This window comes from Panthera leo, chromosome B2 (assembly GCF_018350215.1).
Source record: "Panthera leo isolate Ple1 chromosome B2, P.leo_Ple1_pat1.1, whole genome shotgun sequence".
Classification (NCBI taxonomy): domain Eukaryota; kingdom Metazoa; phylum Chordata; class Mammalia; order Carnivora; family Felidae; genus Panthera; species Panthera leo.
This window is the reverse complement of record NC_056683.1, coordinates 96,979,724-97,007,156: the sequence shown is the minus strand read 5'-3', so window position 1 is coordinate 97,007,156 and position 27,433 is coordinate 96,979,724. Positions and strand designations below refer to the sequence as shown.

Here is a 27,433-nt window from a genome sequence, read left to right as displayed (position 1 = left end):
AGCTATGACATAAACAGAGACAACTCTCTAGGTAGATTTTTATCCTTCTACCTCAATGTTCCAAATCTGCATTTGCTAGAGATGAACTACCATCTACTTGTTTTAGCTTTTTTTTTTTTCATTTCTTATAAAGGCTTATCTGAGTTTCATTTCAAAATTGTAAAAATACGTTTTTGTTTTGTCTTGAACTTACTGGAACTTTAGGGAAATGAGGGAAGAAAGTTGCAGGTCACCCAAAATAGGTCATGAAAGGCAGATTTCAGCCTACTTACTACGTTATTTTGTTTTAGAGAGCTGACCAGTCCCCAAATGGTGTGACCTTAGTGCTGTGATCTGCCAAGGTCTTTTGTCTGTATTCCACTCTACTACTTTATCTCCCTCCGTTTATCAATCCATACACGTGTATGGTCAAACTGTCAAGTTGATATCAAAATCATGACGTGAGGCACTTGTTAATGGTTGCCTAGAAAGGCATTTTCAGTGGTTCACGGTGAGACGTTTGGTAGGCTGCGACAGTTTTGTTTCGAATGCGGGCACACCCCCCAAAACTCGCCGTTTAACTTTTGTCCCCGCAGCAAGGCCGCGAAGACCATTTCCGTTGTTCCTCCCAACGCTCCAAGCCCAAGCTGCTTGCAAGAAAGACAGGAAGCGCCCACCCCCGCCCGAGCCCCTAGGTCCCGCAGCACCACGGCCGCAGCCAGGCGGCGACGCGCCCTCCCGGTGCATTATGGGCGCTGTAGTCTGGCCGGAACCTGCTCGCGACCAGAAGTCCCGTGACTGCCGCCGCTCCTCCGCCGTCTAGCTTGCAGTCCCCCTCCGCGGCCTCAGCTGGGCTTTCCGAGCCCAGGTCGCGGCGTCCCAGAGAGTCAGCTGTTTTTCCCCTGGGCATAAGAGGCGGAAGCCGAAAGGACGCAGGGAGGGGCTTCGCGCGCTGGGTGAACGCCCGTCCTACGTGCTCGTTCGCTTCGCGACCGCTGTGCGCGAGCCCGGTGTCCCCGCGGCGGGCAGCAGCGGCGGCGTCGGTGGAACTCGGAGGGGGCGGAGGGAGTCCGCGGCGGCGGCGGCTGCAGCAGCGAAATGGCGGAGACCGTGGCGGACACCCGCCGGCTGATCACCAAGCCCCAGAACCTTAATGATGCCTACGGGCCGCCCAGCAACTTCCTCGAGATCGATGTGAGCAACCCGCAGACGGTGGGGGTCGGCCGGGGCCGCTTCACCACCTACGAAATCAGGGTCAAGGTGAGGCCGTCTTTTCCCCTTCCAGGGAGACCCCCCTCCCGCCCTCGGTGGTCGTCCCCAGCCAACCCACTAGCGAATTCCCTCTGGTGGCTACAGCCGCCCCGGCCAGGAGCCCCGGGCTGACTCGGTCGGGCAGCCTTGTCCACGGGCGGGGTCTTGGGCCAGGGCCCTTTTTCATGTAGGGTTTGGAAGGGGGCTGCGGAGTGAGCTGAGCCCAGCACTGGCCCTGGGAGAAGGTGCTGGAAGAAGAGGGCGTGGGTTGAGCGCCGCTTGCCCCTCAAGCAGCTGATCTGGGAATGACATTTGAGTTGGAAAGGTGTAGATCTTTCGAGAACGCTGTACTTCATCGGGAGGGGAGCTACATGTGATTGAAAGGGGGTTTGCGCAAAGTTGAAGTTTTCCCAGTTTTCTTTTCCCGGAGACTTTTTCCAGAGGTGGCCAAGCTGGTTGTTCCAGGCCCTTCCTGAGCTACCAAAGTAATCTAGGTTGTACACTTTTCTGAACAGAATCTAGTGGCAGCTCACAAAAGCCTGACGAATTTGGTAGGGCTGAGCCTGGCGAGAACGGAGAATTGACCTTAGCATTCTGGGCCACAGTCGTGCTAAAGGCTGAGGTGTGGCAAGTGTTGTCTACTTCCCAATCCAAAATTACAACTGCCTTAAGAAAGCCTATTCATTTAGGGATCTTGCTCTCTTAATTTCGAGATTTGCACTTCACTGAATGAAGGAATCAGCTGAAGTAGAAACACACTTATAATTTCATAGCTAGTATTTGATGGCAATAAGTAATTCAGATGATTTGAAAGATGCTAATTGAGAATAATGCTTCACTTTCACTGTAGTTCACAATTAAAGAACTTGCTCGTGTATGGAAGTATCTTTAAAAATTAATTACATAAAACGAATCTAGCTGTTAAAAACGACAACAAACTGTTTTATTAAAAATTAAGTATAATAAGAATTTCACTTCAGAGTAATCGAAATTTACATAACAAGTTACTATAAATAAATTGAGTAATTTCTCATTAACTTGTGCACTTTCGGCGTGTGTGGTTAAAAAAAAAAAAACCAAAACCTGTAATCTACCATCTTAACGCTTTTTAAGTGTACAGTTCAGTAGCGTTAAGTATATTCATATTGTGACACTTATGTACATAAAAATGATTTATCATGTATTGCTATGAAAATGTTAATGATCAAGCTTTAAGATATGAAACTAACAGTTTAGTGTTATAAGCCACCCTTGTGTCCCTTTGGATGTGTAAAATGTGGACCATAAGCAGTCTTATTATAGTGAAATTGCAAACTCCAGGCTCCAGGATACTTAGCGAAGTACTTTACCACATAAGCCTAGTGAAAAAGGCCTTCCTTCCTTTCTTTCTTTTTTTTTTTTTTTTAAACTTTTGGTATGATTTTGGATACATGACAGATTGTTCACTAAGAAGAACTTCCTCTTATACCCTTATTTACCACCATGTTTTCCTTTCTTGTGCTAAAACAGAACTTGGTATTCCTGTTTCTAAACTTCCATAGCTTGTGCTTCCTGTCATGCAACTGAAGCAAAATCTCCTGCCTACACTTCCTCCATTTAATAACTTTGTGTTTATGTTGCTGAGTGCAGGGTATTAAGTACACTCTAGTATAGCTTAATTATTTAAAAAAAATACATCTGATACTTTACTGAATAGCTGATGTGGCATTTAAAATATAGTGTTCATTTGTATTTTTGAGACTAATTTTTTTTAATATTGGTTAATGAGTTATGGAATTAATAAAGTATACACCCACATCGGTTTTTTGGGGGGAATGATGTTTATAGTCATAAATGCAAGTATCCTCTAAAAAACTGTGGGTTTCTAATGCTTATGAAATGCCACTGGAGTTTTTCTTAATATATAATGTGTTAGCTTGAAACTTAGGATACCATATAGTAAAGACAATAGGTTTTAAGGAGCATGTGATTTTTGAGAGTAATTACAATCTTGTGTTAAGGGAGAATGGCCAGCGAGATGAATAGGTAAATCATTTTGTAATTTTATTTATTACTGCCTTTCTAAACTGTTGCTGCTGTCCCTAGCCCCTACTGCCTGCATTTTGCTGTTGAGTTGCCATGTGGAGTTTGGGCCCTTAAACTATCTTCTAGTTACTCTCTAATTCTGGTCTTGAGAAAAATGTTCAATTTTATAGGCTCTGATTGAAATTACTCTAATTTACAGAGTAATTTTATCTAGATGGTGGCACTTTAGAATGCAAGTTTCCCAATCTCCATTTATCTTTTGGTTTAAGGGTAGTGTTTAAGACTATTAGGATCACTTGATTAGTATCTCTGGGCTTTTGAAAATAATTGGTACATTGTTAATGTTTTTAAAAATTGTTCTAATGGGTAGGTACAGCAGAGAGCACCATAAATGATGAAAGGTTTAGGAAAGCTCAGGGTCTAGAATTATTTTGTCATATTAAAGAGAAGTCTAAAGGGGAAATTCAGTCACTGTTTATGAAGTTTGTACTATAATGTAACCTTAATTTTCTGGGGATTTTGAATTAGTTAAGATCTTCTGTTGTAACTAGAGACAGTTGTCTCAAACAGGAATGAAGTTAAGGATCTTTCTTGAGCCCTGAGTTCAAAGAATAGATTTATCATTTATTAGCAGAATAAGGTACACAATCTAAGTTCCACTTCCCCTCTGTAAAATAGGTATGCTAACAATAGCACCTACATTGTAAGACTAAATGAGATAATGCACATAAGTCTCTTGAACATTGACTGATAATACTAAGTGTTCGAAAGTTACCTTTTTCTAAATGTGGGTATCTTCTACTTTAAAAGGCAGTTATCAATTAACTACATTTTCTGTATTACTGTGCAGTTGAATTAACTAAAATTGTTAGATTTTCTTGGCATGGAAGTTTACTTTCATTGAGGCAAGCGTGGCATAGAAGAAGCCGTCTTGTTTAGTACTTAACCAAGTAGCTTGTTTGTTTTAAATTTTTATTTTTTGTGTGATTCCATGTAGAAAGTTGTGATGCCATTTGGAAGGTGGTAAATTGCATATTAAGCCCAAAAATATTGAGTAGAGTATTTCATATTTTAAGGTACCACATTTCCTATGATGGTACTAGTATTTTTTCCAGTTTTATTGAGGTATAATTGCTATGTAATGTTCATGTTTAAGGTGTTCAACAGAATGATTTGCTATATGTATATATTATGATTACCGCAGCAAGTTTAGCTAACATTTAACTCCTCATGTAGTTCATATAGTTACAGAAGTAGCCTTTTAAAATTGAGGCTTATTAAAATATAAAGCTGAATAGTAAAGTTTGATAAACATTTTGACAAGAAAGATGGTCAGTAAAAGTATCATCTTGATAGTGTTTGCCATTCTAAACCTGTATTGGTGATTTTTCTCTAGGCGAGTCCACTCTTTTTTTTTTTTTTTTTTTAAGATTCTTTATTGATTTTTATTTGTTTTTTGAGATAGAGAGACAGAGAACAAACCGGGGAGGGGCAGAGAGAGAGAGGGAGACATAGAATCTGAAGCGGGCTCCAGGCTCTGAGCTGTCAGCACAGAGCCCGACATGGAGCTCAGACTCACAAACTGTGAGATCATGACCTGAGCCGAAGTCAGAGGCTTAACTGACTGAGCCACCCAGGCACCCCGAGTCCTCTCATTTTAAATTGGGAGTTATTAATATCCAGGTTGGAAGCTGAGAAATAAATTAATTCTTAGACTTGTTTTTAGGATTTATAAGAATGTATCATTAAAGGGCCAAAGTAATATTTTAAAGAATCAAGGTATTTTAGTGCCAAAGGACATCTGCAGTATCTATGCAGCTTTCTCAGTTGGTCATGAGATGTCTGATACACATCTTTGCTGCTGGCTAAGGTTGACATCCAGTATCTCCGTTAAGGAAGGGCATGTGGGGGCACCTGGGTGGCTCAGTCGGTTGAGCGTCCGACTTCAGCTCAGGTCATAATCTCACAGTCTGTGAGTTCAAGCCCTGCATTGGGCTCTGTGTTGCCAGCTCAGAGCCTGGAGCCTGCTTCGGATTCTGTGCCTCCTTCTCTGCCCCATCCCCCCTTTCAAAAATAAATAAACATTAAAAAATAAAAAAAATAAAAAGGAAGGGTATATAACTAGCTTTGAAGATTCTGTTCTTACTTAGTCCATCCCTTAAGTTGGGAAGAGGGAGTGGCCTTGCTATATTGGGTTATTAGGGACTGTTCTATCTGTATTGTTCATTTTAGTACATCAGGGACCCAAGGCACAGAAGGTTCTCTCTTACCCAAAGTAAATTATCTAACTAGTATTAGAGCCAGGGTTAGATTTGAAGTATTCTGGTCCTGGTTCAGAACTGCTTCACAGCCACAGTTCATTTAATTCAAAACAGTACATTAAAACCTTTGTTATCAACAGCCTACTGTTGGAGCATCCTCAGGTGTCTGAACCTTTTGAAGGAAATCCCATAGTTGGCACTATGCAGTAATCCACAGTAGGTCGGATGCACGCAGGAGAGAACAACTGCAAAGAGCTTGCTATTAAATTTTGTGCTCTGATGAGATGACCTGAAGAGAAAGTGTTGTTGACTGGCTAATGATGTTATAAAAGAGATTTTTTTTCCTGTGTGTGTTGAAGCTGAAGAAGAGATTTATAACTTGAGTGCTTATTCTGTTCAAGGCATTGTGCCATATATATATATGTGCCATATATATATATGTATGTGTATATATATATATATATATTCATATATATATAAATATGGAATGCTTCACGAATTTGCATGTCATCCTTGTGCAGGGGCTGTGCTAATCTTCTCTGTATCGTTCCAATTTTAGTATGTGTGCTGCTGAAGCGAGCACTGTTAAGTCTATATAATGTGATCTTTGAGGTAACTAAAGAGAACAGATAATAATCCTGTTTTGCAGATGTAAAAGCTGGGGTCCCTGTTGATCCTTTCTTGTCCTTCCCTCATTCTTACTTTTTGTTCCAGTCCTACTGAACTACTTGTATCTCCTGAAGAAGCTGAATTCTCTTTTATCTAGGCCTCTTGTATCTATACACTTCTTCTGCTGTTAAAAACAGTCTTTCTGGGGTGTCCAACTGGCTTGGTTGATGAAGCATGTGACTCTTGACCTTGGGGTTATAGGTTTGAGCACCACGTTAGGTGTGGAGATTACTTAAGAAAATAAAATCTTAAAAAAACAAAACAAAACAGTCTTTTCTTTAGTGGCCTCATTTGGCTACTATTCCTTGTCCTGTAGGGCTTAGCCTTACTGTCACCTTTTTAGAGATTTTGTTCATCCTTAGAATTTAGACTGGATTTCCTTCTTGTGTGCGCTTGTAGCCCTATTGGGATTACGTTGTTTGCTGGTGTGTGATTTCCTTTAGTTCCTGTATCTTCCAGTATAAGCTCCTAGAGGACAGGGACTGTCATTATCACCCTTACTCAACACCTGGCACTGCGCTTGGTGCATAGTGACATTATGAATAAGTGAAATTTAGGAAGGTTAAGTAACTTGCCCAAAGTCATGGGTATTAAATGGCAGAACTTGGATTTGAATCTAGATTCTTCTGACCTTCAGAGCCTGTAGTGAACATTCACCTGGAGCTTTGGACACTGTTGAGATTCTCATTTCATTAGGTAGGGGTGGGATATGGAAAGTGGGAGTTTAAAAAGCACCCCAGCAAGAGCACTTAACTGGTACACAGCAAGGCTTGTTCCTGGTTGCACCATGCTCTCTGTCTCGGAGAAGTATGAGAAAAATATATGGAACCACAGTGATTGGTAGCCATGATGGGATTTAAAAAGGCAAATTCTAAATAAATAGAAATAAACAAATCAACAACTAACCAAAACAAAACAGTGCATCCTGACAGAGATCCGAGAGCAGAGAGGAAAACCAATGACATTTGCCAAAGATAGAAAACTGTTTTTGGAGGGGAGGCAATTTAGATAGTAGCTGAAAGCATAGCAACTTGTACAGCTTAGGTTTTTGGGAAGAAGGGGAGGATTTTACTGTATTCGGCCAAGACAGATCTCTTCCCCCTTGCACCATCCTTGTCTATATCACTGTGTAATCATGGAGGTAAGCTGGGAGTTCAGAAAATGCAAAATATATATCCATATAAGAAATTACTATATTTTATTAGTATTGCCGTTCTGTCTTTAAAGTGGAACAATCTAAAAGCACTTAACCTTTAGCTATCTTGGTGATTCTTTGTTCATAGAGATTTTCTCTCTCTTCACCATCATAATCATGCTTACCAAAAAAAAAAAAAAAAAAAAAACTGAACTGTTGTTTTTAGATACTTTGATGTTGTACCATATTGTGTTGCTTTTATATAAGCAGACCCAGCAATTTTTTGAATATCAGATAAGAAAGATGGTGTCCAAGAAAAGCAATACTATAATCTTGGTACAGCTGTTTACTGATTTATTAGTTAGATGACTTGAGGCTTTCAACCAAAGTTTTACTTCCTTAAGGAAATACTTAATTTAGAGCCTAGGAATTTTGACATGATGGTAAAGTGGGACATTTGATGTAGCTTTTGCAAGAAAGGTTGTATCAGTTAGGATACAGTTTGGGCCGTTCTCATGGAGACTTCAACAGTAGTTTATTTTTTTACATGAGAGGTCTCAAGGGCAGTCCTGGGCTGGTACATGACTTGACTGTCTGCTTCCAGCATCACATCCATCTTCTAGCCAAGGGAAGGCATATTCCTGCCCAATGCCCTTTCCCACAAAGGAAGCTGGGAAATTTAGTCTATCTGGGCAGCCTTGTGAAGATAGGGAGAACACTGTGCTTTGCCACAGTAGCAAATAAGTGATTGGGATTAGTTCCTGTAGGGTGTGGCTTTAGCAACATTCTGATCATCTTTCTTCATTCTTTCCTTTTTTTTTTTTTTTTGTCTTTGCCTGATACTTCAGAGTTTAGAGAGAGTTCATTTGATTTGTAAGAAATAAAATTGATTTCTCATTAGTTTTGACAGTCTTCAATGTGAATGAGTTCTGATCTCTTCCTGAGAATTAATTTTGATGAGTTGAGAAAGGAGACAAACATGAAGATATGGCATATCTGGTACAGGGGTGTACCATGGGATTGGGGTTGGATTAGAGATACTGAAAACAGATGATTAACCTTTTTTTCTTTTCTTTAATGGCTGTATAAAACTATGTAGGCAGTTAGGACTAGCATTTTAACTGATGGCATTGAATGAGTATATAATTTGAGCCACGAATATAAATGAGTGAGATCAGTATCTCTTATCAGAGAATCATATGAAGACTTAAAATAATTTTTATAAAATTACTTTGTGTCTCATAATATCGGAATGGGCACTTTCTAATTCTTTGCTCTTTATACTTTGATTTTATCACTGATAAAAGCATCTACGTTTGCTTGGCTTTCCTTAAATTATTCCCACACCTGCCACCTATAGATTGCTTGCTGTTTTTCCCCATTCCCGCCTTGTGGGATGTTGGTCTATTCCATAGTAAGAAACAACAACATTTTGGGGCACCAAGGTGGCTTAGTCAGTTAAGTGTCCTACTTTGGCTCAGGTCATGGTCTCATGGTTCACAAGTTCAAGCCCCGCATTGGGCTCTATGCTGACAGTTCAGAGCCTGGAGCCTGCTTCGGATTCTGTGTCTCCCTCTCTCTCTCTGCCCTTCCCCTGTTTATGCTCTGTCTCTCTTTCTCTCAAAAATAAATAAACATTTTTAAAAACCCAATATTTTGACAAGTGCAGTCTACTTAGATTTACAAATGCAATGACTTAAGATATGTAAACTCATTATAAAGTCAAAAATATTTCATAGTTTAACTAAAGAGGGGCACCTGGCTAGCTCAGTTGGTAGAGCATGCAACTCTTGATCTCAGGGTCGTGAGTCTGAGCCTTATGTTGGGCTTAGAGTCTACTTAAAAAAAAAAAAAAAAAAAAAAAGTTGGGTACTTTACTTAAATAGGCTGTAGAGGATTATTTTTCCAAACTGAATAGAAAATTACCAAAAGACTAAGTCACTTTAGCTGTTCAGATATAGGTCAAGATTAATACCACTAAATGACCAGTGCAGTTTTGTTTTTTTTCTTTTAAACTGAGTATAAGAGAAAGGAACCACATAGTCTTTGATACAGTGGTTTATCTTTGTGATCTTATGCCTTCTCATATGAAGGCACCAACTTCTAAAACTAGACAAATGTAAAATTATGAGTACTATATGGTGAATACTGTAGGTTATTGGCTTTTGGTTACAATTTAACTCAGAAAAGGTGTCATGCTTATTGTTAGGCCTCTGACCCTCCATAATCCCAAGCAAGGTCTTGGAAGCAATAATATCTTCCATTTACTGCACACATTAGGAGAAAAGTACTTTGAGTTTAGCAACTTGTGATTCCAGGTCTCAAAGTCTAAAATATATTTAAGTATTTCGGGCGATAAATGTATAACTACACAATTTCTTCTGATGTTACATTTTTTTGTTGTTGTTGTTGTTTCTTGGTTTCTATTTTGAAAAGAAACCTGCATGTTAACTTCAGGCATTTATTTATAATGAGCAGGAATAATTTGTTCTTTTAAAAAATCCAGATCCATTTGTGACAGGATAGATTTTAAAAATCCCAACTTAGAAGACTATGAAGTAAGGGCAGCTGGCTGGCTCAGTCAGTAAAGCATGCAACTCTTGATCTCAGTGTTGTGAGCTCGAGCACCACGTTGGGTATAGATATTACTTAAAAAAATTTTTTTTAAATAAATAAAAGGCTATGAAGTAAAAAAATACATGTATCAAATATGTAAGGCACCCAGAGCTGCTATATGAAGTAAGTTTAAGAATGTCAAAGCTAAGGAAGCATTGTAGAAGAATTCTAATTATATAAAATATGGTAAAACATTCATAAAAGTGAGAAAGGCTTTATAGGTTGGAGTAGGCCATCAGTTATGAATACAGTTCAGTGGATTATTTAGAAGGAATATGTTCTTCGATTTGCTTTTCACTAGAATTTTGGATATGCCTTTGTCTAAAAGTGTTCTAATATAGTAGCCATTAGCCATGTAGGGCTGTTTAAATCAAAGTGTTAGATTCAAACTTCCAGACATCTATTTGTCCAGTTTCCCTGGAATGAAAGTTGACTTGTGTTAGTTCATTATAAGTGATAATTGGCCTTGAATATACAGGATGGTTCATATATGAAGGAACCAGTATATATATATATATAGGGCTTTTTCTCCTGAATTTCTTTAACCTTTTTGCCCCTTTTCACTGTGCTTGTAGTCATTGGTCCCTCCATAGTCTGTTCACTGTTCCTCTGTGCCAAACTCCAAGCATGCACTGATTTCAAATACACCCTGTTCTCTGCTGATTAAGATAGACAAAATTGGGGGCTCATCTGTCTCTTGGTTTTGGCTCAGGTCATGTCCCAGGGTCATGGGATCAAGCCTTGCATTGGGCTCCATGCTAACAGTGCAGAGCCTGCCTGGGATTCTGTCTTTTTCTCTATCTCTCTGCCCCTCCCCTTCTCGCTCACGTGTGCATGACGTTTTCTCTCTCTCAAAACAAACACATTTTTTAAAAATGTATGAAAAAAATCTCTAATGCTTTAAGAAAAAAAGGAGGAGGGCACCTGGGTGGCTTAGTTAAGTGTCTGACTTCAGCTCAGGTCATGATCTCATGGTTCATGAGATGCTAACTGACTGAGCCACACAGGTGCCCCAAAAGAGAAAATTTCTTAATCCAGCCAAAGGTTACAAACTTTTCCTTGTAGGATAATGGTTTTATATTAGGAAATTGAGCACACATCTATAAATTGTAGTTAGACTATAGCTTAATATAGCTTAACCGAAAGAACTGGGATGAGAGTAAATGGTGCCATTCAGAATGCATAGAATTTCCCTTTTCTTCAGTCCTGTACAGGTAGATGTAAAATCTGTGTGGTTCAGACAGATTTCAGTTGTATTTGCTTTCAGGTCTGTAGAGAGCCCCAAGGCCTTCCCAGGATATTTACATTAGGGCCCCTGAAGTAATTTCCTATTCTGCACTGAAGTTGGGTCTCTTACAGGCCTTGCTGTGGCCAGTGAAGAGGAAATGCTTCCCAAAATCCCTTCCTGCCCCACTTCCTCAAGGGTTTTTTATGAGGGCCTCAGAAAAAGTCTGTTAGATTAAAACATTTTGAAGTCTTTATGACTAAATTCTCATGTAGGCAAACTAAAAGCAACTCACCAGTGGATATTACGTACAGATTTTAAAGCACTTTCGTAAATCAGTGTTGTTCCGCACTATACACTTTAATACCTTCTTTTCTTAAATACCTGAAGTTGGTGAGGAGTCCGCGTTGGCTGCAAAGGATTGAACAAGCTGTGAAGCAAAAACAGCTTCAGGTGTAGATTCATTGAAATGTCCTAGAGAACTTCCATTTTTATAACTTCCTAACTTAAATTCTTGGTTGTTGTTATAAAGATTGTTTGAATTGTTGCAACACTTTCTTTTAAATTAAAAAAAAAATTTTTTTTAACGTTTATTTTTGAGAGACAGAGCATGAACAGGGGAGAGGCAGAGAGAGAGAGAGGGAGATACAGATCCGAAGCAGGTTGCAGGCTCTGAGCTGTCAGCAGAGAGCCCAATGTGGGGCCTGAACTCACAGACTGCGAGATCATGACCTGAGCCGAAGTTGGATGCTCAACTGACTGAGATACCCAGGGACCCCTCTTTCGCAATTTTTAAAAAAATTTACATCCAAGTTAGTTAGCATATAGTGCAACAGTGATTTCAGGAGTAGATTCCTTAATGCCCCTTACCCATTTAGCCCACCCACCCCCACAACCCCTCCAGTAATCCTCTGTTTGTTCTCCATATTTAAGAGTCTCTTATGTTTTGTCCCCCTCCCTGTTATTATATTATTTTTGCTTCCCTTCCCTTATGTTCATCTGTTTTGTATCTTAAAGTCCTCATATGAATGAAGTCATATGATATTTGTCTTTCTCCGACTAATTTCGCTTAACATAATACCCTCTAGTTCTATCCGCATAGTTGCAAATGGCAAGATTTCGTTCTTTTTCATTGTCAAGTAATACTCCATTGTGTATATATATATATATATATATATATATATATATATATATATACCACATCTTCTTTATCCATTCATCCATCGATGGACATTTGGGCTCTTTCCATACTTTGGCTGTTGTTGATAGTGCTGCTATAAACATTGGGGTGCATGTGCGCCTTTCAAACAGCATACCTATATCCCTTGAATAAATACCTAGTAGTGCAATTGCTGGGTTGTAGGGTAGTTCTATTTTTAATTTTTTGAGGAACATTCACACTGTTTTCCAGAGTGGCTGCACCAGCTTGCATTCTCACCAGCAGTGCAAAAGAGTTCCTTTTTCTCCGCATCCTTGCCAGCATCTGTTGTTGCCTGAGTTGTTAATGTTAGCCATTCTGACAGGTGTGAGGTGGTATCTTGTTGTGGTTTTGATTTGTATTTCCTGGATGATGAATGATGTTGAGCATTTTTTCATGTGTCGTTTGGCCATCTGGATATCTTCTTTGCCCATTTCTTCACTGGATTATCTGTTTTTTGGGTGTTGAGTTTGATAAGTTCTCTATAGATTTTGGATACTAACCCTTTATCTGATACGTCATTTGAAAATATCTTCTCCCATTCTGTCTGTTGCCTTTTAGTTTTGCTGATTGTTCCCTTCACTGTGCAGAAGCTTTTTATTTTGATGAGGTTCGAATAGTTCATTTTTGCTTTGGTTTCCCTTGCGTCCAGAGACGTGTTGAGTAAGAAGTTGCTGCAGTGAAGATCAAAGAGATTTTTGCCTGCTTTCTCCTCGAGTATTTGGATGGCTTCCTGTCTTACATTTAGGTCTTTCACCCATTTTGAGTTTATTTTTGTTTATGGTATAAGAAGGTGGTCCAGGTTCATTTTTGTGCATGTCGCTGTCCAGTTTTCCCAGCACCACTTGCCGAAAGACTGTCTTTATTCCATTGGATATTCTTTCCTGCTTTGTCAAAGATTCGTTGGCCATATGTTTGTGGGTCCATTTCTGGGTTCTCTATTCTGTTCCATTGATCTGGATGTCTGTTTTTGTGCCACTCTTTGGCAATTTTTGATGGCTTGTGGTTCTCATTAGCATTTGTTCTGTATTCACCTGACTTTATTGAAAGAGCACAGTTTATCAGTATCATGTGGTTTCAGAGACATCTTGGCAGTTTTTTGCTATCGGTATTGTCAGAAATTCTATATTCTGTGTCAGAACGTGCCAAGAAATTTTATTCTTTTAATTTATATATGCTGTTATTACTATTAATTCCTACACTTGCCCTGATACTACATTTTGTTGTTCTCATTCTCCATCAGTCCCTGTGTAGGGCTCCATACCCCTACGTCACTAACAGTCCTCGTTTTCTTGTTGGGTTTTGACTGATTTCATTCTCAGGGAAGCTAGACTTCTCTCCCAGTTGGTCTAAGCATCTGAGGCTATCTTTCCCTACCCAGTGATGGTAGAAAAGAACTGGAAACAGACTTGAGTATTATATGTGTGGGGAGGAGGTCGGGCGGGGGAGGTTGTAGCAGAGGAGCAAAACTATTGCGTACCTACATAGCATGGACTTCCTTTTTTAAAAAAATTTTTTTGTAAAGTTTATTTTTAGTTATTTTGAGAGGGAGAAGGAGGGGCAGAGAGAGAGAGGGAGACAGAATCCAAGCAGAATCCACCCTGTCAACGCAGAGCCTGATGCGGGGCTCAGACCCATGAACAGTGAGATCATGACTTGAGCTGAAACCAGGAGCTGGATGCTTAACTGACTGAGCTACCCAGATGCCCCAGCATTTTTTTTTTTTAAGATTTTTTTTTTTTTAAGTAATCCTTGTGCCCAGTGTGGGTCTTGAACTCATGACCCTGAGATCAAGAGTTGTGTGCATCTCCAGCTGAGCCAGTCAGGCACCCCTATAGCATAGACTTCCATTTTTTTAGAATTTCCACTGTTATTGTTCTTTGGGGGATAGTGTTTATCTAAGAACACTTAAATTATGAACATGAATTCATATCCCAGTTTGCCCAGCCTGTTGAGTGCCCTTGGGCAATTAACCCCTCTGAACCTGTTTTCCATCCTAAAGATGACAGTGTTAGTATGTTCCTCAGAGTTACATGAGAATTAAATGATGTGTGTTATGGACTTTAAACACTGTCTCATTAGGGTGCCTAGGTGGCTGGGTAGGTTGAGCATCCAACTTTTGATTTTGGCTCAGGTAAAATCCCAGGTCAGGCTTTGAGCTTGGTGTGAAGCCTGCTTAAGATTCTCTATCCCCTCCATCTCCCCACCCCCCACCTCTTTCCCCAACTCGTGCACTTTCTCTTTCTCTCTCTCTCTCTCAGATAAAAAATAAAAATAAATACTGTCTTATTTAATATTAACTATTATTATTATTATTACTATTATTATTGAGTTGGCTCTAGCTTTCTATTGCACTATCAGAAAAGAGAAGGGGGTGTCTGGCTGGCTCAGTCAATAGAGCATGTGACTCATGATATCGGGGGTTGTTAGTTTGAGCCCCAGGTTAGGGCAGAGTTTACTTTAAAAAAAAAAAGTACCGATTTCAGTAAATGGTTTTCTGACATACAGTACCAAATCTGCATTTTCTCCCAAAACTCTTCAGAATCTCTTATATTATTATAGAGTATATTATTTTAAACATGGCAGTGGATAGGGGCACCTGGGTGGCTCAGTCGGTTAAGCATCTGACTTTGGCTCAGGTCATGATCTTGCGGTTCGTGGGTTCGAGCCTCGTGTTGGGCTCTGTACTGACAGCTCAGAGCCTGGAGCCTGCTTCGGATTCTGTGTCTCCCTCTTTCTCTGCTCCTCCCCTGTTCATACTCTGTCTCTCTCTCTCGCTCAAAAATAAACATTAAAAAAAAAATTTGAAACATGGCAGTGGATGGTAGTGATGGTTGCACAACAATGTTAATGTACTTAATGCTTCAGAATTCTGAGGGGCGCCTGGGTGGCTCAGTCGGTTAAGTGGCCGACTTCGGCTCAGGTCATGATCTCGCGGTCCATGAGTTCAAGCCGCGCGTCGGGCTCTGTGCTGGCAGCTCAGAGCCTGGAGCCTGTTTCAGATTCTGTGTCTCCCTCTCTCTGACCCTCCCTCGTTCATGTTCTGTCTCTCTCTGTCTCAAAAATAAATAAACGTTAAAAAAAAAAAAAAGAATTCTGTATACTTAAAAATGTATATTCTGTAACATAAAATGTGTGTTTTATCATTATAAAAAAAAAACATGGAAACAGAAATAATGGAAGAGGCATAGTTGTTTAAGTTTATATGGTAATCTTTTCTTTCAGATTACCAAAGCAGGGGAGGAAAGCAGTTCTTCATGACCCTTTAACAAGAATCTTGGTCCTTATTCATTTATCTTGTCTTAAAGTCAATTTTACCTGTTATTAATATAGTCACTCCAGCTTTCTTACGATTTTTGTAGGAATATTATTTTCCAACCTTTCACTTTTAACCCATTTCTGTTTTTGAATGTTAAATGTGTCTCTTGTAGACAGTTTATAATGGGATATTAGTTTTTAAAACTTTTTTTTTTAATGTTTATTTCTGAGACAGAGAGAAACAGAGCATGAGAGGGGGAGGGGCAGAGAGAGAGGGAGACACAGAATCTGAAGCAGGCTCCAGGCTCTGAGCTGTCAGCACAGAGCCCGACACGGGGCTCGAACTCACGGACCATGAGATCATGACCTGAGCCGAAGTTGGACGCTTGACCGACTGAGCCACCCAGGCGCCCCGGGATCTTAGTTTTTAATCCAGGCTGAAAATATCTGTTTTTTGATTGAAGTGTTTAATCATTTTATGTTTAGTGAAATTACTGGTGTGATGGGTTTATTTCTGACATTTGATACTTTCTTTCTTCTTTTTTTCAGGTTTTTAGTTTAATTCCAGTTAGTTAACATACAGCGTTTATATTAGTTTCAGGTATGCAGTACTGTGATTCAGCAATCCCATATGTCACCTGGTGCTCATCACAAGTGCACTCCTTAATACTTATTTTCTGTGTCGCATTTTTGTTTTTCTATTCCTCCTTTATTGCTTTTTTTGTTAAATAGATATTTTCTAGGTTTTAATTCCTAAGACCCTTTAAAATTCTTTTTAAAATTATTAGTGTTTGATCTAGGAATTACAGTGACTTAGCTTTTCACAGTGTAACTCAGATTAATGCTAACTTAATTACAGTAAAATATAGTAACTTTGTTCCAATATACCTCTGGTTCCTCCCCCTTCCTTTGTTCTATTATGTCATGTGTATTATATCTTTATATGTTATGGGGGCAACAATACAGGTTTATAATTGTTTCATGCAGTTTTCTTTTTAATCATCTAAGAGAAGAAAAGAGAAAAGCACATTTATACATTTACCTGTGTAATTACCTTTACTGCTGCTCTTTATCTCTTCATGTGGACCCCAGTAACATCTGTTATCATTTCTTTTGAGCCTAAAGGGCTTTCTTTAGTATTTCTTGTAAGGCAGATCTACTTAACTTTCAATCCTTGTTCATCTGGGAATGTCTTATTTCATCTTTATTTTTGGAGGATAGTTTTGTTGGATGTATCAGTTTCCTATTACTGCATTAAAAATTATCATAAATGTAGCACCTCAAAATATTACCTTGCCTGTTTCTGTAAGTCAGAAATCTGGGCATGACTTAGCTGGGCCCTTTGCTCAGATCTTAACAAGGCCTACAGTCAGAGTGTTGTTCAGGATTGTGGTCTCCTGTAAGGCCTGGGATTCTTTCTAGGCTCATATGGTTGTTGGGAGAATTCATTTTCTTGTAGCTGTAGAACTTATAGTGGCCTTCCTCTTCAAGGCCAATGGGAAAAATTTTCTTGATTTCACGGGAACTGAAACCCTCTTTTTAGGGGCTCACCTGATTAAGTCAGGTGCACCCAAACATTTTTTGATGAACTCAAAGTCAAATTGATTAGGGACTTTAATTTCATCTACAAAAGCCCTTCACCTTTGCCACAAAATGTAACCTAATCATGGAAGTGACCTCCATCATATTCATAGGCCTCACCTACACACATATGGGAGGTGTATACAGCAGGGGTTCCCATATCACATTTCTAACACTGAATATAGATTTCTTTGTTGTTTTTCTTTTAGCTTTCTGAATTGAATATTCCACTACTTTTTGGTTTCCATTGTTTAAGGGGAGAAGTCATCTGTTAATCTTACTGTGTGTCTCCCTATATATGATGAGTTGTTTTTCTTTGCCATTTTCAAGATTTTCTGGTTTTTGGCTTTTAACAGTTTGACCATGATGGGTACGTGTGGATATCTTTATGTTTCTCCTACTTGGAATTCATGGAACTGCACGGATGTGTAGATTAAAGATTTTAGTCACATTTGGGAAGTCTTTGGCCATTCTTTTATTGTTTTTTCTCTTACTGTGAGACTCCCATTACGTGTGTATTGGTTCCTATTATGGCGTCTCACAGGTCTTTGAGGCTGTTTGTTCTGTTTTCTTCCTGTTTTTTAGAATGAACAATTTTTATTGATCTGTCATTTACTGATTTCTTTTGTCTGCCAGCTCAAATCTGTTGAGCTCATCCAGTGAATTTTTAATTTTAGTTACTACACTTTTCAACTCCATCAATTCCAGTGTGAGTCTTCCTTATAATCTCTTTGTTGAGATGCTCTATTCATTGAATCACTGTCATCATTGTTTCCTCGAATTCTATAAGCATAGTTTCTTTTAGTTGTTTGGACATATTTATTATGTTAGCTGTTTTGAAGTCCTTGTCAGCTAAGTCCAACATCTGAACCTCTTCAGAGAGTTTTTTTTTTTTTTTTTTAATGTTTATTTTTTTTGAGAGAGTGCACCCATGAGCAGGGTAGGGGCAGAGAGGGAGAGAGGGAATCCCAAACAGGCTTCACACTGTCAGCACAGAGCCCAATGCAAGGCTCAGTCCCATGAACTGTGAGATCATGACCTGAGCCCAAATCAAGAGTCAGATGCTCAACCGACTGAGCCACACAGGTGTCCCAAGATAGTTTCTGTTGAAAACAATTCTATTTTTTCCCTGTATATGGAATACACTTTCCTGTTTCTTTGCATGTTTCATAATATTTTTTTGTTAAGCTGATCATTTTAGATAATAGAGACTCATGAGTTATGTCACCTCTTGCCCCTCTCCAGTTGGGAGAGGGTCTGTTACTATATCTTTATTTTTTTAAGGACCTGCCTGCATGAAGTCTGGAGTATGCTGTTGCTAATATCTCTGATTTTTTCCCCCCACAATTCTTGTTTGTTTTTTAAGCCTGGTTTCCTAGAGGTCACCCTTGGATCAGTATAACTTAATGGTTAGCCAGTGACTTGGTCAGAGGTTGTGCATAAACACCTAGAGCCATGAAAGCTTCTGCCCTTTGATAGTGAATTTGTAGGTAGGTTGAGGAATGAATTCGTATGTAGGTTGAGGAATGAATTCAAAGCATAGGCCGTTTACAAGTTCTAACTTTTAGTTTGTGCCAAGTCTTCTCATGTCCATGGCTCTTCTGTATCTGTGAAAGACCTCACAGCCAGAGATCTGTAGATAAGTAGGGTCCTTGCCATCTTTTCTGAGTCTGCATGCAGCTTTGTGCAAGGACACAGCCTTTCAGACCACCAGGGATAAGGGGGAACTTAATTAAGGCCCATCATGGTTGTGCCATTCTTAGGACATCTCTGCTAAGCTTCCATCAAGTCTGCTGATTTGTTTCTTGTCCTAGTCAACCTTGGAATTGTCCAAAGTCAATCTTTGGCTGCTGCAATATTGGCCTTCCCCTTGTTTGCCACCAAGATCCCTATTGTTCTCAACAATACACCCTGCATCTGGAACTTTTCTGCATTCTTATTTTAATCAAGTCACTCCCCTCTGGCAGTGATGGTGCTGGTTTAACCCCACTGGTAAAACTACCACAGATGGAGCTGTTAAAACAGCACAGACTTCCACTGTTCTTACCTGAGGTTCACTGTTTTTTCTTGAATAAATGTTTTTCGATTTGTTATAGGTCTTTAGTCAGTTTTCAGAATCCTAGTAGGGTTGTCTTTGACATGTTTGTCTAGGTTTTTTGTTTTTTGTTTTTTGTTTTTTGTTTTTTTTGAGAGAGAGCAGGGGGGAGAGGGCAGAGAAAGAGAATCCCAAGCAGGATCTGTGCTGTAGCACAGAGCCTTACACAGGGCTCAAACTCACAAACCGTGAGATCATGACCTGAGCTGAAACCCAAGAGTCAGGTGCTTAACCGACTGAGTCACCCAAGTGTCCCTAGGTTTTTTTGTTTTTTTGTTTTGTATCTAATGTTTATTTGTTTATTTAGAGAGAGGGGGAGGGAGGGACGGAAGGAGAATCCCAAGCAGGCTGCACGCTGTCATTGCAGAGCCCAACGTGGGGCTTGACCTCACAGACCATGAGATCATGACCTGAGCCTAAATCAAGAGTCGGATAGATGCTCAACTGACTGAGCCAGCCAGGCACCCCAACACGTTCATCTAGTTTTTATCACTGATTTTTTTGTGGAGGGGGAGGCTTTGCTTATTAGCTTTTTACTCCACCATTCCAGCAGCTCTACCCTTACCTTTATTTTTTTTTTATTTTTTTTTAACATTTATTTATTTTTGAGGGGCAGAGGGAGACAGAGTATGAGTGGGGCAGGGGAAGAGAGAGAGAGAGACAGACAGACAGACAGACAGAATCCAAAGCAAGCTCCAGGCTCTGAGATGTCAGCACAGAGCCCAATGTGGGGCTCAAACTCATGAACCATGAGGTCATGACCTGAGCCGAAGTCGGCGCTTAACTGACTGAGCCACCCAGGTGCCCCTACCCTTACCTTTTTAAAATTTTTTATTAAAAAAATTTTTTTAATGTTTACTTTTTATTTTTGAGAGAGAGAGAGACATGGAGCATGAATTGGGGAGGGGCAGAGAGAGAAGGAGACACAGAATTCAAAGCAGGCTCCATGTTGCCAGCACAAACCATGAAATCATGACCTGAGCTGAAGTCGGATGCTTAACCAACTGAGCCATCCAGGCACCCCCACCCTTACCTTTTTACATTATACTTTTCTTTGAGATTTCATATTTTTAAGAGATCTTACTAATATTATTATGCTTTTAATGTTAACTTATGTGTGCTCAGAAGCACTTTTTGTGCAATGTTCAAGTGTTTTTATTTTATTTTTTTAATTTTTTTAATGTTTATTTATTTTTGAGAGAGACAGAGAAAGAATGTGAGTGGGTTAGGGGCAGAGAGAGAGAGGGAGACACAGAAGCAGAAGCAGGCTCCAGGCTCTGAGCTGTCAGCACAGAGCCCGACGCGGGGCTCGAACTCACGAGCTGTGAGATCATGACCTGAGCCGAAGTCGGACGCTCAATCGACTGAGCCACCCAGGTGCCCCAGTTCAAGTGTTTTTAAAGGCTTCTTGATCAAGTATTACTTAGTTTCTTGCACATAGTAGTTGTTTAGGTACTTATTAGATGCTTAGTGGAGTTTTTAAAGTTTTATTTATTTAACATCTGGTTTGGGTTAGGTACTATAAGTGTGCCTTAAGAGCATGAACTTTGAACTTGAACATGAATTCCCTCTCTCTCTGCCTATTTGTATGCATGTGACCCTAAGCAAATTACCTCACTCCACATTTTGCGTTTCTTCAGCCATAAAATGAGACTTCAGAGGATTAAATGTGACCTATGGCATGACATTTGCCCTACACTAGGTAGCCAATAAGCGATAATGTGTGAAGTAATAGTAGTTCCTCTTTAATTATTGAGGTAAATGGCAGTATCTTCATTTTAAAGATGATGCAACTCAGATTTAGAGAGGAAAGTAACTTGACATGGTCATACTGTTTATGAGTTCCAGAGGAGAACTTGAGCCCAGGTCTGTTTGAGTAATTTGTTTCTTACTGCTTCCAGAAATCAGAAATGGTATCACAAATTTATGATTAGTTCCTACTATGCTAAATTTAGAAATGTACAAAGGAAACATTGAATGAATATATACTCACATATATTTGCTTGCATTCCCTCCCCCCCCCCCCATAATGTAGCATGTCAGAAACTTCCACTGAAAGTGGAATAACAATAGTTTAAACCTAAGATACAACCATACTCACTAGAACCTTGAATATCCTGGTGAGTGGAAAAAGCAGGGACTTTAAACTCTTCATCTACAGAATTGAACATCTAAACTTGAAGTTTTTTCATACATAATGATGTATACATAAAAGTATACCTAGAAAATATTTTTATTAGCTTTGAAAGGTTGTGTATACATGTCTTTTTCATAATAATGTACTCCCCAAACTGTGTACTGTCTTACAGAAGCTTGCCCCATGGTATCCTACTATTCTTAATTTCTCTGTCCTTACCCTTACCTATCTTTGTCTGTATAAAGTCTGCTAAATCAGGGACCATGTCCATGTACTTAGTGTTCATGGTAGATTCTCAAATAATGCCTTTTATTCTGTATTGTTTTTAGCACTCCAGGTAACAGTAGTGGCTTATGAGACTTCATAATTAATATTTATAGATGTTATGACTTAAAATATATGATTTGCCATACTTCCAAGTAGGGTTTGGGAGCTAGAAGTGAAGGATCTGGAATGATTTCCTTTTCTTACAAACTTCACAATTCAGAGGAGATGGCAGGGAAAGGAAAGTATGAGGAGAAAAGAAGCTAGACTGGGGTGCCTGGGTGGCTCAGTCGGTTATACATCCAGCTTTGGGTCAGGTCATGATCTCGCAGTCTGTGAATTCGAGCTCCACGTCAGGCTCTGTGCTGACAGCTCAGAGCCTGGAGCCTGCTTCAGATTCTGTCTCCCTCTCACTCTGCCCTTCCCCTGCCACGCTCTGTCTGTCTGTCTCTCAAAAATAAATAAGCATTAAAAAAAAATTTTTTTTAAAAGAGGCTAGACCAGGTACTCAGAAATGAACTTAAATTATGAGGGACAGAACCAGAATACCCTGCTCTCCAGCCCCCCACCCCACTGCCAACACTGAGCATACCTAACAGTTAAAGAGAGTATGCTGGCAAGAAAATTTTTTGAATTATACGGACTTAATAATGTATTGAAATCTTTGATGACAAGTTACAACTCCTCTTGTGACCTGCGCTCTTTCCAGTAGTTTATTATGAGGGTTCTTGAGAGAGTTATGTACTGTTTCTAATAAAAGGGTTTTGTGTTAGTGATTTGAGTACCTTCGGGTTATTAGAACAATAATCACTCTTTGTGGGGCTTTATGAAAGGAATAAAGTATTGTAATGACACTGCTGTCAGTTTCTACATTTAAAGCATGCCATGTATATAGTATTTTATATCATTGTCTAGTTGCTTTTATTATAGCTAATCACTCTCCCAAGAAGAGAAAGGAGTCTATTAATATAGGTATCACTCATGTCTTAGAGAATTAAGACTCATTAAATATGCTTTTTCATGTTTTCATGTTACAGGTAATATTTCATTCTTTGAAGAAACACCTCAGCTTCTTTCTTTTATAATGTAGGTGGCAAATTATTTCATACTATCTATTCTTAGAAGTTTATCAGGTTAGTGCAGAGAAAGCAGTTTAGTCTTAAATTACAACTTTTGTTTTGGGACCTTGCTTTTGTTTAGAGTAGGAAATCTTCAGTTCCATCAACTTCTTAAGTTACAGAGGAACACTTCCTTAACCGAATATTCCATAATCAATTAACTATTTTAGCTTTTCTGGGAACCTCAGCTGCTCAGAACATAGTTAAGAGCTAATAAGGAAGCAAAAAAGTTAGCAGCAAGGAGTTAATTAGGTACTGTATTTTTATAAGTGAAATATTGCCCTCTCAATGTGCTTCTTATTTAGCATAATTCTGCCAAAGTCAGATTACTGATTCAGTTATCTGTTACTGTGTAACAGACAACCCCAAAAGTTGGTGGCTTAAAACAACTAACATTCACTTTATCACATTTCTGCAGTTTGGTTAGGTCTTAGAAGGAACATCTTATCTCTGTTTTCCTTGATATCTGCTGCAGCAGCTTGACTGGGGCTGGAGGATTTATTTCCAAGATGATTCAGTCATATGGCTAGCTGGCAAGTTGGTGCTGGCTACCGACTGGGAGTTCAGCTGGGGCTTTTGATCAGGTCCTGAGTTTCCTCCATGTGGATGACTAGACCTTTTTTTTTTTTTATGTTTCTTTATTTTTGAGAGAGAAACAGAGTATGAGTGGGGGAGGGGCAGAGAGAGAGGGAGACACAGAATCCAAAGCAGGCTCCAGCTCTGGGCTGTCAGCACAGAGCCTGATGCAGGACTCGAACCCATGAACCACGAGATCATGACATCCAAAGTTGTACACTTAACCGACTGAGCTACCCAGGCACCCCTGGATAACTAGACTTCTAACAGAATAGTGGTGTCTGGGTGCCAAGAGAGAATGTCTTTATGAACAGATGTTCCAAGAGGACAAGCCCCATTCACAAATACTTGCTAATACACCATTCATCAAAGGCGTTCACATGGCCAAGTCAATATAGGAGACGATACAGAAAGCTACTGGGAGGCATGATTTTTTGCAGGCAACGAAAGTAATAGCCTACTACAGTTATGTACCTCCTTAATCTACAGTATAGTATAACCTCTCTGGAGGATATTTTGAAGCCTTAACATTTACAGCCTTTGGCTCAGTAATTTCACCTTTAGGGCTTTGTCCTAAGGAAAGTATATAAATTCCCTGGATCTGTATCAAGGCTTCATCTAGCTCTCATCCATAGCATTTTGCCAAGGGTGAGATAGCTGGTTAATGCAGGAGTTGGGATTAAAACCAGATTGTCTGGTTCCAGAGCTGCATACTTAATTATTGTATTATACCACCTCTCGTATAAGTAATGTGTATATAATCATGTTAGTGATACCAATTGAGAAGCTCATAACATAGTTAATAAAAATAGAAGTTGTACGCATAAAAGTCTGAAAGGATATATGTCAAAATGAAATCTCTACAAAGGAATGTGTATTACTGTTCTAATTTTTTAATTGTATTGGACACTTTTTGTTTGTTTATTTTGAGAGAGAGAAAGAAAGAGCATGTGCATGCAGGGGAGGGGCAGAGCGAGAGACAGCCTGCATACAGGGCTCAATCTCAGGAACTATGAGATTGTGACCTGAGTCAGAATCAACCTGAGCTTAATTGACTGAACCACTAAGGTGCCCCTAATTTTAAGGATACTTTTTATGAGCCTGCTGTGCAAACTTAATGTGTTCTTCATATGTATGTGGTGGTTTTTGTTTTTTTTTGAGATTTAAAAATTTTTATTTTATTTCATTATTTTTTTAGTGTTTGTTTGTTTATTTTGAGAGAGAGGGGAGAGTGAATTCCAAGCAGGCTCTGCACTGTCATCATGAGCCTGATACGGAGCTCAAACCCATGAACCATGAGATCATGTCCTGAGCCAAAACCAAGAGTGGGACATTTAACTGACTGAGCCACCCAGGCACCCCTTATTTTATTTTTTAAGTTTATTTATTTTGAGAAAGAAAGTGCAAGTGGGGGAGGGGCAGAGAAAGAGAGGGAGAGAGAATCCCAAGCAGGCTCTGCACTGTCAGTGCATGGCCCAATGTGGGGCTCAAACCCACCAACTATGAGATTGTGACCTGAGCTGAAGTCAGATGCTTAACCAATTGAGCCACCCAGGTGCCCCAAAATTTTTTATTTTTAATCTCTACACCCAATTTGGGACTCAAACTCACAACCCCAAGATCAAGAGTTGTATGCTGCACTGACTGAGCCAGGCAGGCACCTCTTTATTTTATTTCTACTCTACCTCTTTAAACCCTCCCCACCCTCTGATTTCATGCTGTATCTCTTAAGATCTTTTTTTTTTAAGGTTTTTTTTTAAATTTTTTTTTTAATTAATATTTATTTATTTTTGAGACAGAGAGAGACAGAGCATGAATGGGGGAGGGTCAGAGAGAGGGAGACACAGAATCCGAAGCAGGCTCCAGGCTCTGAGCTATCAGCACAGAGCCCGACGTGGGGCTGAAACTCACAGACTGTGAGATCATGACCTGAGCCGAAGTCGGACACTTAACCGACTGAGCCACCCAGGCGCCCCTCTTGAGATCTTTTTTAGATCCCTGTAGTCCATATGTGCCTGATAGTACATAAATAGAAGTTTAGAATACACTTAATGAATAGAGTTTCTTAACTAATATTCTTTCATTGGTTTCCACATTAAGGTTTTCTTAACAGTGACTTTGCATCCCATTTCCACTTACCCTCCTAAGGATTAGTTCCAAATCACTGTCCTTGAGGAGGTAAAATATTGTTGCCCATAACTGTCCTGGCTAAACTAAACTCACTTGGTGGTCTTACAGATTCCTTAGCTCCCCTACCCTGTTTCACAGTTAGTAGGTATAGGACATTGGTTCTAGAGCAGTGATTCTCGACCCTGGCTGCACCTTAGAATTACCTAAAAATACTGATGTTTAGGTTCCACCTCAAACTAATTTGAATGAAATTCTGTAGGTGGTAGCACTGGGGATGTGTGTGTGTGGGTTGTGTGGAGTGGGTGGGACAGTTCTAACCATGAGGCATGTTGGGAAAATACAGAAAATAATTTTGCACTTTTAAAATTGTTCAAAAAAGCTCGTAAGCTATTAATAGGCAGTTTTCTTTCAGGAGAAGCCTATATAAGCTTATGTAAATGTTCATAAACTATTACAAACATTTTTCTTTACAGTAGAATTATTACTGCTCGGTTTCCTTAAAGGTTGCTCATTGGAAACCTTGCATGAGCTCATAAAATGAGTCTTGTTGCCGATTCACAAATGAAGACTATGGACGAAGTAGGAAAAGTATATGGAATTACTTGATTTATGCATTAAAACAGTCTAGATAATTTCTTCTCTACTGTTTTGGAAATTATGCCGTAAAGGATACTTCTTTCGTGTTGTGCACCTGAAACTAATATCATATTGTATGTCAACTATACTTCAGTTTTTTTAAAAAAGGATACTGCTTTTAAAATAATGGGAAATTGTATCACTAGAAGGCCATGTCCTTATTTTTTTTTTTTTTTTAAAGAAAGAAACTAAACTAAATACCTTGGCTTAGTGACAATCTACATTTCAAAGGTTCTCTGGACTAAAAGCTTATTCTTCACTTAAATGACTTCTCCCCAGCCATATTTAGAGTTCATCTAGGTTATAAACCATATCTCCAGTTATTCATGCTGTTCCAGATTGGGTAAAACAAGTATCAAAAGTACTGAAGGGCGAGGTAATAGCTTAAGCACTTCTCAGCTTATCCTTTATCTCTAGATGTAGATATTTGGAGAAATGCAGCCGTTTAATGAGAACTCGAGTGAGGCATCCATTTACATCTCTTAGGATTGTTTAATAGAGTATGGTCTATTGAGTATACTTTTGATGTTGTTGCCAGTCTCTTTTTTTCAAATGTACACATGACACTATCTGAAGAAATACTAGAAACACCTAGTAAACATTTTTCTAATATCTATTGTTAAGCTATATTCAGGTGATCACATTTTGAGGCTTGGTTTTCTGTTTGGCTACCAGTGATAATCAGGTTACATATAGGATATCTATGAGCTGCTGACTTTAATAGGTCAGCCTATGTAAATGTGTAAGACCCAGCTTTTTGGAGACCAGTGTGACTGTTTCCTCTGCTTACATGTGAAGGGAGCACTTATTTCAGAGCTCTATACTGTGGTTTCAAAAATCTGTTCTTCAGTATATAATGTCTGTTTGGATTCCTGATGATTTTACTCTGTGTGATTAGTACTATCTTCTGGGAAATGGCTGGTTTCTCTTTTATACAAATGGCAGGGTTTTTAACTGTTTATATTTGTGTATAGTTGACACAGTGTTATATTAGTTTTGGGTGTACAGCCCAGTGATTTAAAATGTCTACAGGTTGTCCTATGCTCACCACTAAATAGCAGTTTTAGAGTCCAGGCATACAGACATCTCATGACGTTTCATCCTTTTGGAGTTTTGTTTCTAGTATATTATTAGAACAAATAAAAACCAACTAAATAATACTGAATAGTTTTCTTTAAGCCTTTACTCTCATTCTTTTCAAGTTTTCTAAATATCCCAGGTATCTAATTAGCCCATCACCTTTTCATGTGCTCTGCAAAATATATTCCCTTGCAAATGA

At 39.2% G+C, this 27,433-nt stretch overlaps 1 protein-coding gene and 1 non-coding gene across 2 annotated transcripts in view; one reads left to right on the top strand and one right to left on the bottom strand.

Moving 5' to 3' along the window:
* The first annotated feature begins 771 nt into the window (after positions 1–771).
* Positions 772–27,433, top strand: part of SNX3 (sorting nexin 3) — a 49,540-nt gene continuing 22,878 nt past the window's right edge. The window contains exon 1 of the mRNA XM_042939498.1: positions 772–1,239. Coding sequence (XP_042795432.1) covers positions 1,078–1,239 — 162 coding nt within the window. The 5' untranslated portion in view covers positions 772–1,077. The remainder of the gene's footprint in view (positions 1,240–27,433) is intronic.
* On the bottom strand, positions 5,993–6,099 carry LOC122220908. The gene has a single exon (XR_006203054.1). It is a non-coding gene; the product is annotated as a U6 spliceosomal RNA (small nuclear RNA).